At 37.5% G+C, this 11,686-nt stretch overlaps 1 protein-coding gene across 1 annotated transcript; it reads right to left on the minus strand.

Annotated features, from left to right (window-relative positions):
• Positions 1 to 249: 249 nt before the first annotated feature.
• On the minus strand, positions 250 to 7,381 carry LOC104242953 (GSH-induced LITAF domain protein). Its single transcript, XM_009798063.2, has 3 exons — positions 6,978 to 7,381; positions 683 to 809; positions 250 to 578 (listed from the first exon to the last, which is right to left on the minus strand). Exons 1-3 carry the CDS (start codon positions 7,223 to 7,225, stop codon positions 495 to 497), a joined length of 459 nt encoding a protein of 152 aa, XP_009796365.1. The 5' UTR covers positions 7,226 to 7,381; the 3' UTR covers positions 250 to 494.
• Between the last annotated feature and the right edge of the window lie 4,305 nt (positions 7,382 to 11,686).

The raw sequence follows: 11,686 nt of genomic DNA on the forward strand, positions 1-11,686 counted from the left end.
TTATCTTTTGATTCTTGAATTTAATGACAACGCATAGCGGCAGTAGTTCTTTCTAAAATATATTCCATCATCATTTGATGAGATACACAAAAGAGCAACTTGAGGATAACTCAACTCCAAAAGCTAGCTCGTGAGGACCTAAGACAGGTGACCCATTTGTTAACTCCCGCCCGATGTGGGACTCAACAGCAATCGACTCTAGTCTAGAGTATAACAACTTTAACAACCAGCACCACAAAAGGAGTAACGTTTAGTGAACTGATATTCCTCCATTATTAATCAATTGCCATAATTCTATAATTCTAAAGTCTGGTTCGCACAGTACTACAGAAGCATTCTACAAATGATCATCTTCTAGTTACTGATGTACAAGATAAGACAAACGACAAACTGCATTTTAGGTCATCCATTCTCTCGACCAAACAAGAAATGCGTACATATACACAACAACACAACGAAAACAAAGAGTTGTGAGAAAGTCCAGGATTGTGCTTTCATGCAGGTAAGGCAAAACTTGGCTGTTCCCAGTTTGGAGGGTCCACCACTGCACAAATATCGGATTTCTCATAATCGGCAACCTACAAAACGGAGGAAACTTACTTAAGTAACCATCGAATTCAGAATTGATAAAAGTTCCATAAACTAGGCGAGGAATAGAGTTGGATTAGTAAAAGACGGTTACCTTCTGATTACAGCTTGGACAATAATGATACTTATGCCAGAGGCAATCCATTGATGGACAGAGAAAGCATACTCCAAGCATAAATGGCATCATGCAGCCAACAAAAGCTGCAGGACTAGGTTTTGATCTAAACGGAATACGAATTGGAGGAATCAGAAATTCACAAGAAATAGATTACCAACAAACAAGTAGCTGACATATATTCAAAAGTAGCTGACGTGCATACTTTGGATGGACCTCTACAAGAGAAGTTGGAAGCAAAGTTGTTGTAAAACACATCGGTTATGTGATGAAGGCAAATTAAGAACATAGTTTGGATCTAGAAGGCGCATATTCAAAAAACTGACTAAGCGATATTGCCTCAAACATTCACAAAAAAGAAAAGTAGGAAATTGCATCATACAATGTTCACATGCTGCACAAGTGCTAACAAAATCAACATTAGATTTCTAAGTATCCTTTGTGTCCTTGAGCCAAAAAACCAAACAGGAAATGCTCCTTTCTTGGGTAAGCGATATCACCTACCCTCCTCAATGAGAGGCACGATCAATTTTCTAGGCCCGCCAAAATATTCTAGATTATAACATGTTATAGTCCCCAAAGATGGACTGAAGTTCTAATTAGTCTCTAAAAGTTCCTTCTCGTGTACTTAATCCCGTCTTTAACACTTGAATCAGAATTTGGTCCTCCACTAATTGATTGAAGCAGTATTTGACCTTGACTTATGTTGTATGCAAGGTTGCACGTTATTGATTAGCAACCACTGCACTATGGGGAAGGAATTTAGAACTTTGGAATATACTTAGGCTGCCATGTTTTCTGTGCAAGGATCATTGCATATGTTACGTTTTCTAGTAAAGAGATAAGATAGCCAAGGCCTATAAAGGAGGAAGATAGAGAGGCACCACAGTGAGCTCCTTTGAGCTTAACAGTATCCCTTATTGCTGCATGTGATATGCAACTGCGATACAAATTTAGCTGAATCGCCTATGAGCTAGAACACAATATGCATACACATGCAGAACATATATACACCGGTACATGTGGGTGTACAAGTATGTAGGTGTGTGTATTAATTATCTTCCCGTGTCTGCTCCTTATATGACCATCTATCTCTGCTCCTTGTACATTAAACTTGGCCAGTTACACAGTCCACGAAATAAATCATGCTAAAGCATGTGTTGGTTTGTCGTATAGGTCCTTTTGTTTTGGGCTTCTAACTATAGGAGCTGGTGGACTCTAGCCATGCAATTTTTTATATGGGGCTAGCCAGTGAGATAGGAAAATTGAAGTCAGTTCTCTTTTCCCCCAAGGGGCACTTCTCTACTCTTAGAAGTGCGACTGCAGTAGACAACTAGCAGAGGAAAACATCATAATGTCTGTCTAGGGTGCAAATATCACAAGTCTCGGTAAGTATTGCAACAGTTCGTTTCTTTAGCATCTTTAAGACCACAAGAAACCCTTTTATTTCAGGTAAGGGTAACGGCCTGCCAGTGAAGAGATCTGGAGAAGAATGTTTGTGGGATGAAGCTTGATTAAGTACCTATCAAAAGGATCACCGATACACTTAACTCAAAAATAAACTATAATGTATACCAAGTTCAGAAATGGGTTCTGATGCTCAAACTTTGAAAGCATGAAAACTATTTACTCAAATATTGGTATATACCATTTGAAAGGGCTTGGTAAATCCATATCACCAACAATATCTACATAAACATGGTCTAACTCTAGCAACAGTAAAACTAATGATTATCTGCAATACATAGTTACAAGGGAATGAAGATAGGCCATTTAGGTATACTAAAGCTTCACTCCTGTTACTTCTTTTGATATCAATGAAAGTGGGTTAGGGACTGTGTTTGCCAAAATAAGATATAGAGCACAGTCATCAGCTTTTTAGCCAAGATCCAAAGATAAAGGGAAGGGAAGAAAGAATTTCACTCTGTTACAAACTACAATCCAGATTAAGCTATCGAATGAAAAAGTGATTGTTCGCTTTACACCAAGATTTATCTACAGATAGAAAAAGTAACACTGTGTTTGCATGCCCCATGTCCCAATATGCATAAAACTACTGCACCCTGCCTTAGTTAAAGCTACCGGATACGCAGAGGTATGCTCTTATAAACTCTGTTCCAACTTCCTGATTTTTCCTCATCCATCTAAACTGATGATGCAGTTAGCGGACAAGAGAGACAGAGACATGTTTATTTATTTATCGGTTCTTCTACAGGAAAAATGCCAAACTAGTCCATAAATACGCTGTACACTACTTTGGTGTTTCATTAATGCAGGAACCTGATTCTCATTGGAAGTGCTAGAAATATATTAGGATATTAGACTTCCACAAAAGTCCACTCCAATTTTTAGAGGGTTTGTTGAATAAACGATACGTAATAACTATCACTACTACTACTTCCGTGAATCCCACCGGAGGTTTAAAAGAGCCATGTGATTCTTTCATTAGCCTAAATCTTGGTGGGAGTTATCCATACATATATTGGAGGGAAAAATACAGGTTTTATAGTTCAGGTCCATGCAAGTTGTTCCGAACACCACCTTTATCCACCAAAAAAAGAAAGAAAGAAACTACCACTAATATTACTAAAACTAGTTAGACTCAACTACATTTTATGTTTTATTAGTTTAGGCAGCTACAGAAATCAACTAATATCCATTCCACTCCATTTGGGATATCAATTGATTCCTTAATAAAGGTAAGCTAAATTAATATCCAGTGAGAACTGTTAGGAATAAACCCCCTACAAAAATAATATTCATGGTAATAAAAGCGGAATAATAATGTAGCACCGAGATACGGTAATTAACAAGAATAAAAGAGTAACAATGATACCAAGATTTTTACGTGGAAAACCCTTTTGAATAAGGGAAAAAACTACGGCTCTGAGAAGAGCAACTGATATCACTATACCAAGAAATTTTACACTTTGTAGGTCCGAGTAAAATACTCAAAAGACCACTACAACACTCAAAAGAAATAACCCTCTTTTGATATTCTCACCTCACTACAATATCACTCACTCTCTATTTTTCTCACAGACTATTTTCTTATGCCCTGTCTGTGAAACCTCACTCTTTCTTCCTAACTCTTAGATATATTTTTCCTCTGAGATTGGTGTGTCAAAAATGAGAGCCGAAGCTCTCCTTTTATAGGCAGAGCCTCGCCTACTACATTTGACATTTCCTTCTACACGCCTACCGATTTTGACACAAAAAAGAAAGAAACGTGGGCTGCTAATCTAGAAAAAGAAGACAAAAGGAAGAAAGTTGTCTTCCTTAATTTATGGGTTGGACCCCACAAATCTCCCCCTCCAGTCTCATTCACCTGAAGGAGGTAACACCGAAGGTTCTAGTTTGAGTGTATGCCGACAAGTTCTTTGCATAGCTCAAACTTATCTCTTGGTACCACTTTGGTCAGCATATCTGAAGGATTCTCACTTGTATGGATTTTTTTTACCTGCATAGACCCATTCTCTATCCTTTCTCAAATCCAATGATATCTCACGTCGATATGCTTCGTCCTTGCATGATACATGGTGTTTTTGCTCAGGTCTATTGCACTTTGACTGTCACAATAGACGACATAATCCTTCTGATGCAATCCAAGCTCTTGAAGGAACCGTTTGAGCCATACCATATCTTTGCCAGCTTCAGTAGTGGCAATATACTCCGCTTCAGTTGTAGAGAGTGCGACACACTTCTGCAACCTCGACTGTCATGATATAGCTCCCCCTGAAAATTTAAGCAAATATCCAGTAGTGGATTTTCTGTTATCAATATCACCTGCCATATCAGCATCTGTATAGCCCTTCAAGATTGGATCTGATACTCCAAAGCAGAAACAATCTCCTGTGGTACCTCTTAGGTACCTGAGTATCCACTTGACTGCTTCCCAATGTTCTTTTCCATGATTTTCAAGAAACCTGCTGACAACACCAACTGCGTAAGCAATATCAGGTCTAGTGCATACCATTGCATACATCAAGCTTCCGACTGCTGAAGAATAAGGAACTCTAGCCATGTTCCATTTCTCCTCCTCTGTTGTAGGACACATCTTTTTGCTCAACTTTAGATAACTAGCAAGAGGTGTGCTGACTGGCTTAGCATTCTTCATGTTGAAGCGTTCTAGTACACGTTCAATATACTTCTCCTGAGATAGCCACAACTTTCTACTCGTTCTCTCGAGAACTATCTTCATCCCTAGAATTTGTTGTGTTGGGCCCAAGTCCTTCATATCAAATGACTTGGACAAATCTCTCTTCAACTTTGCGTTCAGCCCCTTGTCTTTTCCTACAATTAACATGTCATCCACATACAACAACAATATAATAAAGTTATTCTCGAAAAATCTTTTGAAGTATACACATGGATCAGAATAGGTCTTTAGGTATGTTTGACTTTTCATGAATGAGTCAAACTTCATGTACCAAAAGAGCAGAGAACAAAGCTGGATGATAAATCTGTTCCCTGCATATTTATCGGATATGGAGATGAAGAGTTCGGGTACAGATTGTGGGATCCTGTAAAGAAGAAGGTCATCAGAAGCAGAGATGTAGTCTTCCGAGAAAGTGAAGTTGGAATTGCTGCTGATATGTCAGAAAAGGCGAAGAATGGTATAATTCCTAACCTTGTTACTATTCCTTCTACTTCTAACAATCCCACAAGTGCAGAAAGTACAACCGATGAGGTTGCCGAGCAGGGGGAGCAACTTGATGAAGGTATCGAGGAAGTGGAGCACCCCACTCAAGAAGAAGAACAACCTCAACCTCTGAGGAGATCAGAGAGGCCAAGGATAGAGGATGGGTCTATGCAGGTAAAGAACATCCATACAAGTGAGAATCCTTCGGATATGCTGACCAAAGTGGTACCAAGAGACTAGTTTGAGCTATGCAAAGAATTTGTCGGCATACACTCAAACTAGAACCTCTGGTGTTACCTCCTTCAGGTGAATGAGACTGGAGGGGGAGATTTGTGGGGTCCAACCCATAAATTAAGGAAGACAACTTTCTTCCTTTGTCTTCTTTTTCTAGATTAGTAGCCCACATTTCTTTCTTTTTTGTGTCAAATTCGGTAGGCGTGCAGAAGGAAATGTCAAATATAGTAGGCGAGGCTCTGCCTATAAAAGGAGAGCTTCGGCTCTCATTTTTGACACACCAATCTCAGAGGAAAAATATATCTGAGAGTTAGAAAGAAAGAGTGAGGTTTCACAGACAGGGTATAAGAAAATAGTATGTGAGAAAAATAGAGAGTGAGTGATATTGTAGTAAGGTGAGAATATCAAAAGAGGGTTATTTCTTTTGAGTGTTATAGTGGTCTTTTACCCTTGAAAGATGGAAATGGCAAGCTGGTCAGATACAAAGCTCGATGGGTGGTTCAAGGCTTCGAACAGAAGAAAGGTATTGATTTTGACGAAATTTTCTCACCTGTGGTCAAAATGACTTCTATTCAAACAATTTTGAGCTTAGCAGCTAGCCTAGATCTTGAAGTGGAGCAGTTGGATGTGAAAACTACATTTCTTCATGGAGATTTGGAAGAGGAGACTTAATAAGGGATCATTGGTGATTGCAAAGGGAGTTGCTTGTGGCACGTTGTACAGGACAAATGCAGAAATATGCCAAGGTGAATTGAACGCGGCACAAGATGAGATTTCTGCAGATTTGTGGCACAAAAGAATGGGTCATATGAGCGAGAAGGGATTGCAGATTCTTGCCAAGAAATCACTCATTTCTTATGCCAAAGGTACAACGGTAAAACCTTGTGACTACTGTTTATTTGGTAAGCAGCATAGAGTCTCATTTCAGACGATCTGAAAGAAAATTGAATATACCTAATTTAGTATATTCTGATGTTTGTGGCCCAATGGAAATTGAATCAATGGGCGATAACAAATATTTTGTTACTTTTATTGATGATGCTTCCACAGAATATTATTCCCAACAAGAACTCATCACCAAAAGATCATACAATAAATCTATCAACACGATTTCATACAAGCAGAAGACAAACAAAAAACAAATAGATTGCACTTTTACTCCCTCAGTTACTGCCAAATTGTGATGTTAGTCCTTGTGATATAAGTTAAGCAAATTTATCCTTCCATAAACTGAAACGTGCAAATTCAGTCCAATGTGAAAGTACAGGTTCTAATTATTCAAAGGTTAATTGTTTGGTCAAGTATCACGAGGATTAAATTTAAAATTTTACCAACAGATGAGGACCAAAGTTGCAATTATCTAACAAAAAAGTAAAAAAGAAGGAAGAGAAGAATTACTTGACGAGGGTGAGACCAGTATTACCACAGTGAAGGCAATTAAAAGGAGCAGGCGTATCTCTGTATATAGTTTGCTGAATTGGAATACCTTTGGGATCTCCATATATGACGTTTGATGGAATCATACCTGCTTGATAAGGGTTTTCAGCCACGTAATATTGTTGGTGGTGGATTTGCTGAGGCATCGGAGCCTGGTTATAAGCCGGGTTGTAGGGGATTCCTACCGCTGGTTCCTCGTAATTCGACATCTCCGATGATCGATGATCTGATTATTATGCGAATGACGATTTAGAATTTAGACTTTGTGTTTGGTAATTTGGTTTATCTCGGGTACTACGCGTTTGCAGAATTGTATTCTTATAGGGCCAACTTTGGTTTTCTAGAAAAAATTTGACTTTGAATTGTAGGGCATTTATCGTTGACCATATCTACGTGTTTTTTATTATTGGTTGATTCGGGTTCTGTGACTCTTTGACATTACTATTTTCCAATGAAGGAACCTAGGCGGCAAAAACTTATTCACTTTTGATGTTTACTCAAAGCCAACTAATGTAACACATATTCCTTGTATATATACTTTGGGAAATTTTTAATTTATTTGTTAATTTTTAAGATTAATTATCTAGTTAATCGCACTTTCTCCCTTTCAATTAGTACCTTTTTTTACCCTTTCAATTAGCACCTTTTTTTTCATAGATAAAAGCGAGGGGCGAGAACAATGAGTCGTGTACCTTATTGATGCAGCAGAAACCGTTGAACTCACCACCAAAAGAATTGCCCCAAATCAACCTTTGAATCACTAGGAAACAAAGTGTATTTCCACAAACTAAATACATCTTTATCTTTGTGCGTATTGGAGATGAAAGAAGGAGAAGAAGTACGTTACTTCTTGGACAGATTGAGAGAACTATTTTTTTCAGATTTTTCTCACACCTTTATATATTAATTCCCCACTATTAATAGTGGTTGTATTGGTTTAAACTGCCAGGGTAACTTCCTTGTAACCTTCCAATCCTATCCTCTTTCTAAACGGATCGGGTCAGTCCACATGGGCGAACCGTAACTTAAAACCCAATATCCTACATCTGCCACTTTGCACATGGTGGACTAGATCCAAGCTAGTACCATGACAATAACACACGTAATTCATACTAGCAAATAGTTCGTGCGACTTGCGAGCATTAAGAGCTATAATATTCTTACACCCTTTAAGGTTGTTTAATAGCTCTACGTAGAATTCCAATCACATACAGAAAGGATTCACTACTATCATGAGGATCTTATTATTATTAGCAATATTACAGACATTGTTGGCTACTCTAGTAGCTAGTTATCCGATCCCTCATCCTCGATAAGAGATGAACTCGAGTTCATATTTAACTTTGTATCCACAATTACACCAAATACCCTCATGGTAAGTGTAATGATCGACCTATGAATACAAGTTAAATTATTAAATTTTAGTCGTCTTCCATTTCTACTCGAATCTTTCCATTCCAAATCAACTGCTTTCCTAGACATGCACTGCATTATTGAATCACTCGTAGCTATTAGTGGCATGCTAAAGTAGAAACACTGATTGGCACCTTAAGAGACAGTAAAAGGTCAAAAGGTATTCTAATAAAAGTTGATATAACTTATTTGGGATCTCACACAATGAAGAAGCAGGGATTCATTCTTCCATTATCCCGTGGTCGATAGCACACGTGGTATGAAACATATGTTACAGTGTTCTCACCTTATATTGGCGTGTGTGCCTTATTCCTTTAATCATTCAACACCGTACAGATTTGGTCTAGACACCTCCAAATGTCTAACCCGAGTTTTCCACTTCAATAATCCTCAAACCATCTTCTTAGAGAAACTCGTATCTGGCTTACAAAACATATCATAATCGAATAGTAAAATTCGTAAGTCTGATTAGTTGTTAAGACCGACTTTTACAAGTAAATATAACCTCGCATTATCCAAGGTTGTATAAGGTCTCATCTCTTCACGATTCTTAACGTAAGAGGCGATCGTTCGTGTGAGAAAGCCAAAATCGCGACTTGTTTGACACACTTTATCAACAAAACATTCATCACATGCATACGAGATATAAGCATAAATTCAAGAGTCAAATATTGATGAGTATATTATAATACTAAAGTCATTTTACCATACATAAATATGTTCATATCCTTCACAAACCTAGGTCTCTAGATATCGCCTTTGTAAAAGGATCAGCTATCATACTTTGCATAGGAATGTATTGTAACTTTATCTTTGCACTTGTTACCATGTGTCTCATAAAGTTATACTTGATGTCAATGTATTTGGCCTTAGTGTAATACTTGAGATCTTTTGTATATGCAATAGCCGCTTGACTATCACAATATAGAGCCATGGGACCCTAAGAGTTCTTTGTAATATCCAAATGCTCAAAGAATCTCTTCAACCAAACAACTTCTTGTACTGCAGACGCACAAGCCACGAACTCAGATTCCTTCATTGAAAGGGTTGTACAGGTTTGTTTCTTACTTTTCCATGATATAGCACCACCATTAAGTAAGAAGGCATAACCGAATGCTAATTTTCTATCATTCCAGTCACCAGCCCAATCAGCATCTGTATATCCTTTCACGGATAAATTGTTTCCATTATAACATAGTGAATAATTTGCAGTTCCCTTAAGGTATCTAAAAATTCTCTTTACAGCTTTCCAATGATCTCTTCCAGGATTGGATTGGATTGATACCTGCTAACTAGACCTACGGCATAACAAAAGTCTGGGCGAGTACACATCATAGCGTACATCAAGCTCCCGACAGCACTTGAATATGGAAATCGAGACAAGTCTTCCTTTTCATTTTCAGTCTTGGGACACATTTCAAGGCTTAAAGTTTCACCTCTCGATGTAGGAGCATCAATGAATTTGCAACTATTCATGCGAAAACGCTCCAAAATTTTCTTTATATAAGTTTTTTGAGATAGACTCAATAACTTTTTGGAACGGTCTCTTTGGATCTTAACTCCAAGGATATAGTCTGCCTCACCCATATCTTTCATGTCAAATGACTTTGAAAGCCATGACTTGATAGTTTTCAAATACTCCATATTATTTTCGGCTAATAAAATATCGACTACATAAAGAGAAAGAATTACAAACATCCCATTGGACTTCTTCACATAAATGCAATGGTCTTCATTGATCATGGTGAAATCATACGAGATCACCTTCTTGTGAAATCTCAAATACCATTGCCTTGAAGATTGCCTCAGGTCATAAATAGATCTTTTATGTGGTCATCCCATTGGTCATAAATAAAGCCTCAGTCACAGATTTTGGCTCATCCATTTCTATGGGAGATACCAAGAAAGTATAATCTTCTATTTCATAAGTATGTTTGGGTATATTTTCCTGGCACTCTTTCGTAATTGAAATTCAGGTTCGTTAGAAGGATTTTGGGATCAAGAATAAGATCTTGATCAATTTGATTATCAACTGTGTCAGAAGACACTTGCTGACTGTCTCAGTTCAACATTTCATAAAAAGGCTCTCCATTCGTTACCTCGCCCTTCTTTGGAAAATTATTTTCCAAAAATATGACATCTCGCTATTCAATCTTAGTAACTCCTCCATCGTCTAATTCACCAATGAACACATACATTTTGGAGTGTTTTGAATATCTTATAAAGATACATTTCTTGCCTTTTGGATCTAATTTACCAAACTTGCAAAAAGAATCTTTTATATATGCAGCACAACCTCAAGGTCGTAAATCCTTTAAGTTTGGTTTATGATCAATCCATAGCTCATAAGGAGTGGAAGAAACTGATTCAGAAGGAACTTTGTTCAATATGTAAGTTGCAGTCAATAACGCATCTCCCCAAAAGGAGATAGGTAAATTTGCCTACGCCATCATGGACCTTATCATGTCCAGTAGTATTCTATTCCTCCTTTCTACTATACCATTTTGTTGAGGTGTGTACAGAATAGTTAACTGTCTGGTGATGCCCTTTTCATTATACAATTCTTCAAATTCTTTTGATAGATATTCACGCCCTCTATCGGTTCTTAAGGTTTTAATTCTTTTGTCTAATTGATTCTCAACTTCATTCAAATATTTCTTAAAGTATTCTAATGCTTCAGATTTATGAGAAATCAAATAGACATAAGCAAAGAGTGTGAAATCATCAATGAACGTAATGAAATATAAAGCACCAGGCCTAGCCCTCACATTCATTAGACCACAAATATCAGAATGGATTAATTGCAATGAAAAATCGGCTCTCTTAGCCTTTCCAAATGGTTTACGTGTAATCTTTTTGGCGAGACAATTTTGCAAGTTGGCATTTCAATTTTAGAGAAAGAAACTAAATGTCCTTTCTTAGCCAATCTATTCATTCGATCCTGCCCTATGTGACCTAATCTTGCATGTCATGTAATAACATCAACATCATTGTTACTAGAATAATATGCCATAACACAACGGTCAACATAATAGTTGTACGTAGAAGGATTACAATCTAAGACAATTAAACCATCATAACGATGTCCAAAACCATAAAAAATATTGTCTTGAGTAATTCTAAGACCATTGCATCTAAAGTTCAAATTGAAATCTAAATCTAGAAGAACAGACACAGAGACTAAGTTTCGTCGAATCTCTGGAACATATAGGACGTCATGAAACATCAAAGATCGGCCACCACGCATGTCCATTCTG

This window comes from Nicotiana sylvestris, chromosome 11 (genome assembly GCF_000393655.2).
Source record: "Nicotiana sylvestris chromosome 11, ASM39365v2, whole genome shotgun sequence".
Taxonomy (NCBI): domain Eukaryota; kingdom Viridiplantae; phylum Streptophyta; class Magnoliopsida; order Solanales; family Solanaceae; genus Nicotiana; species Nicotiana sylvestris.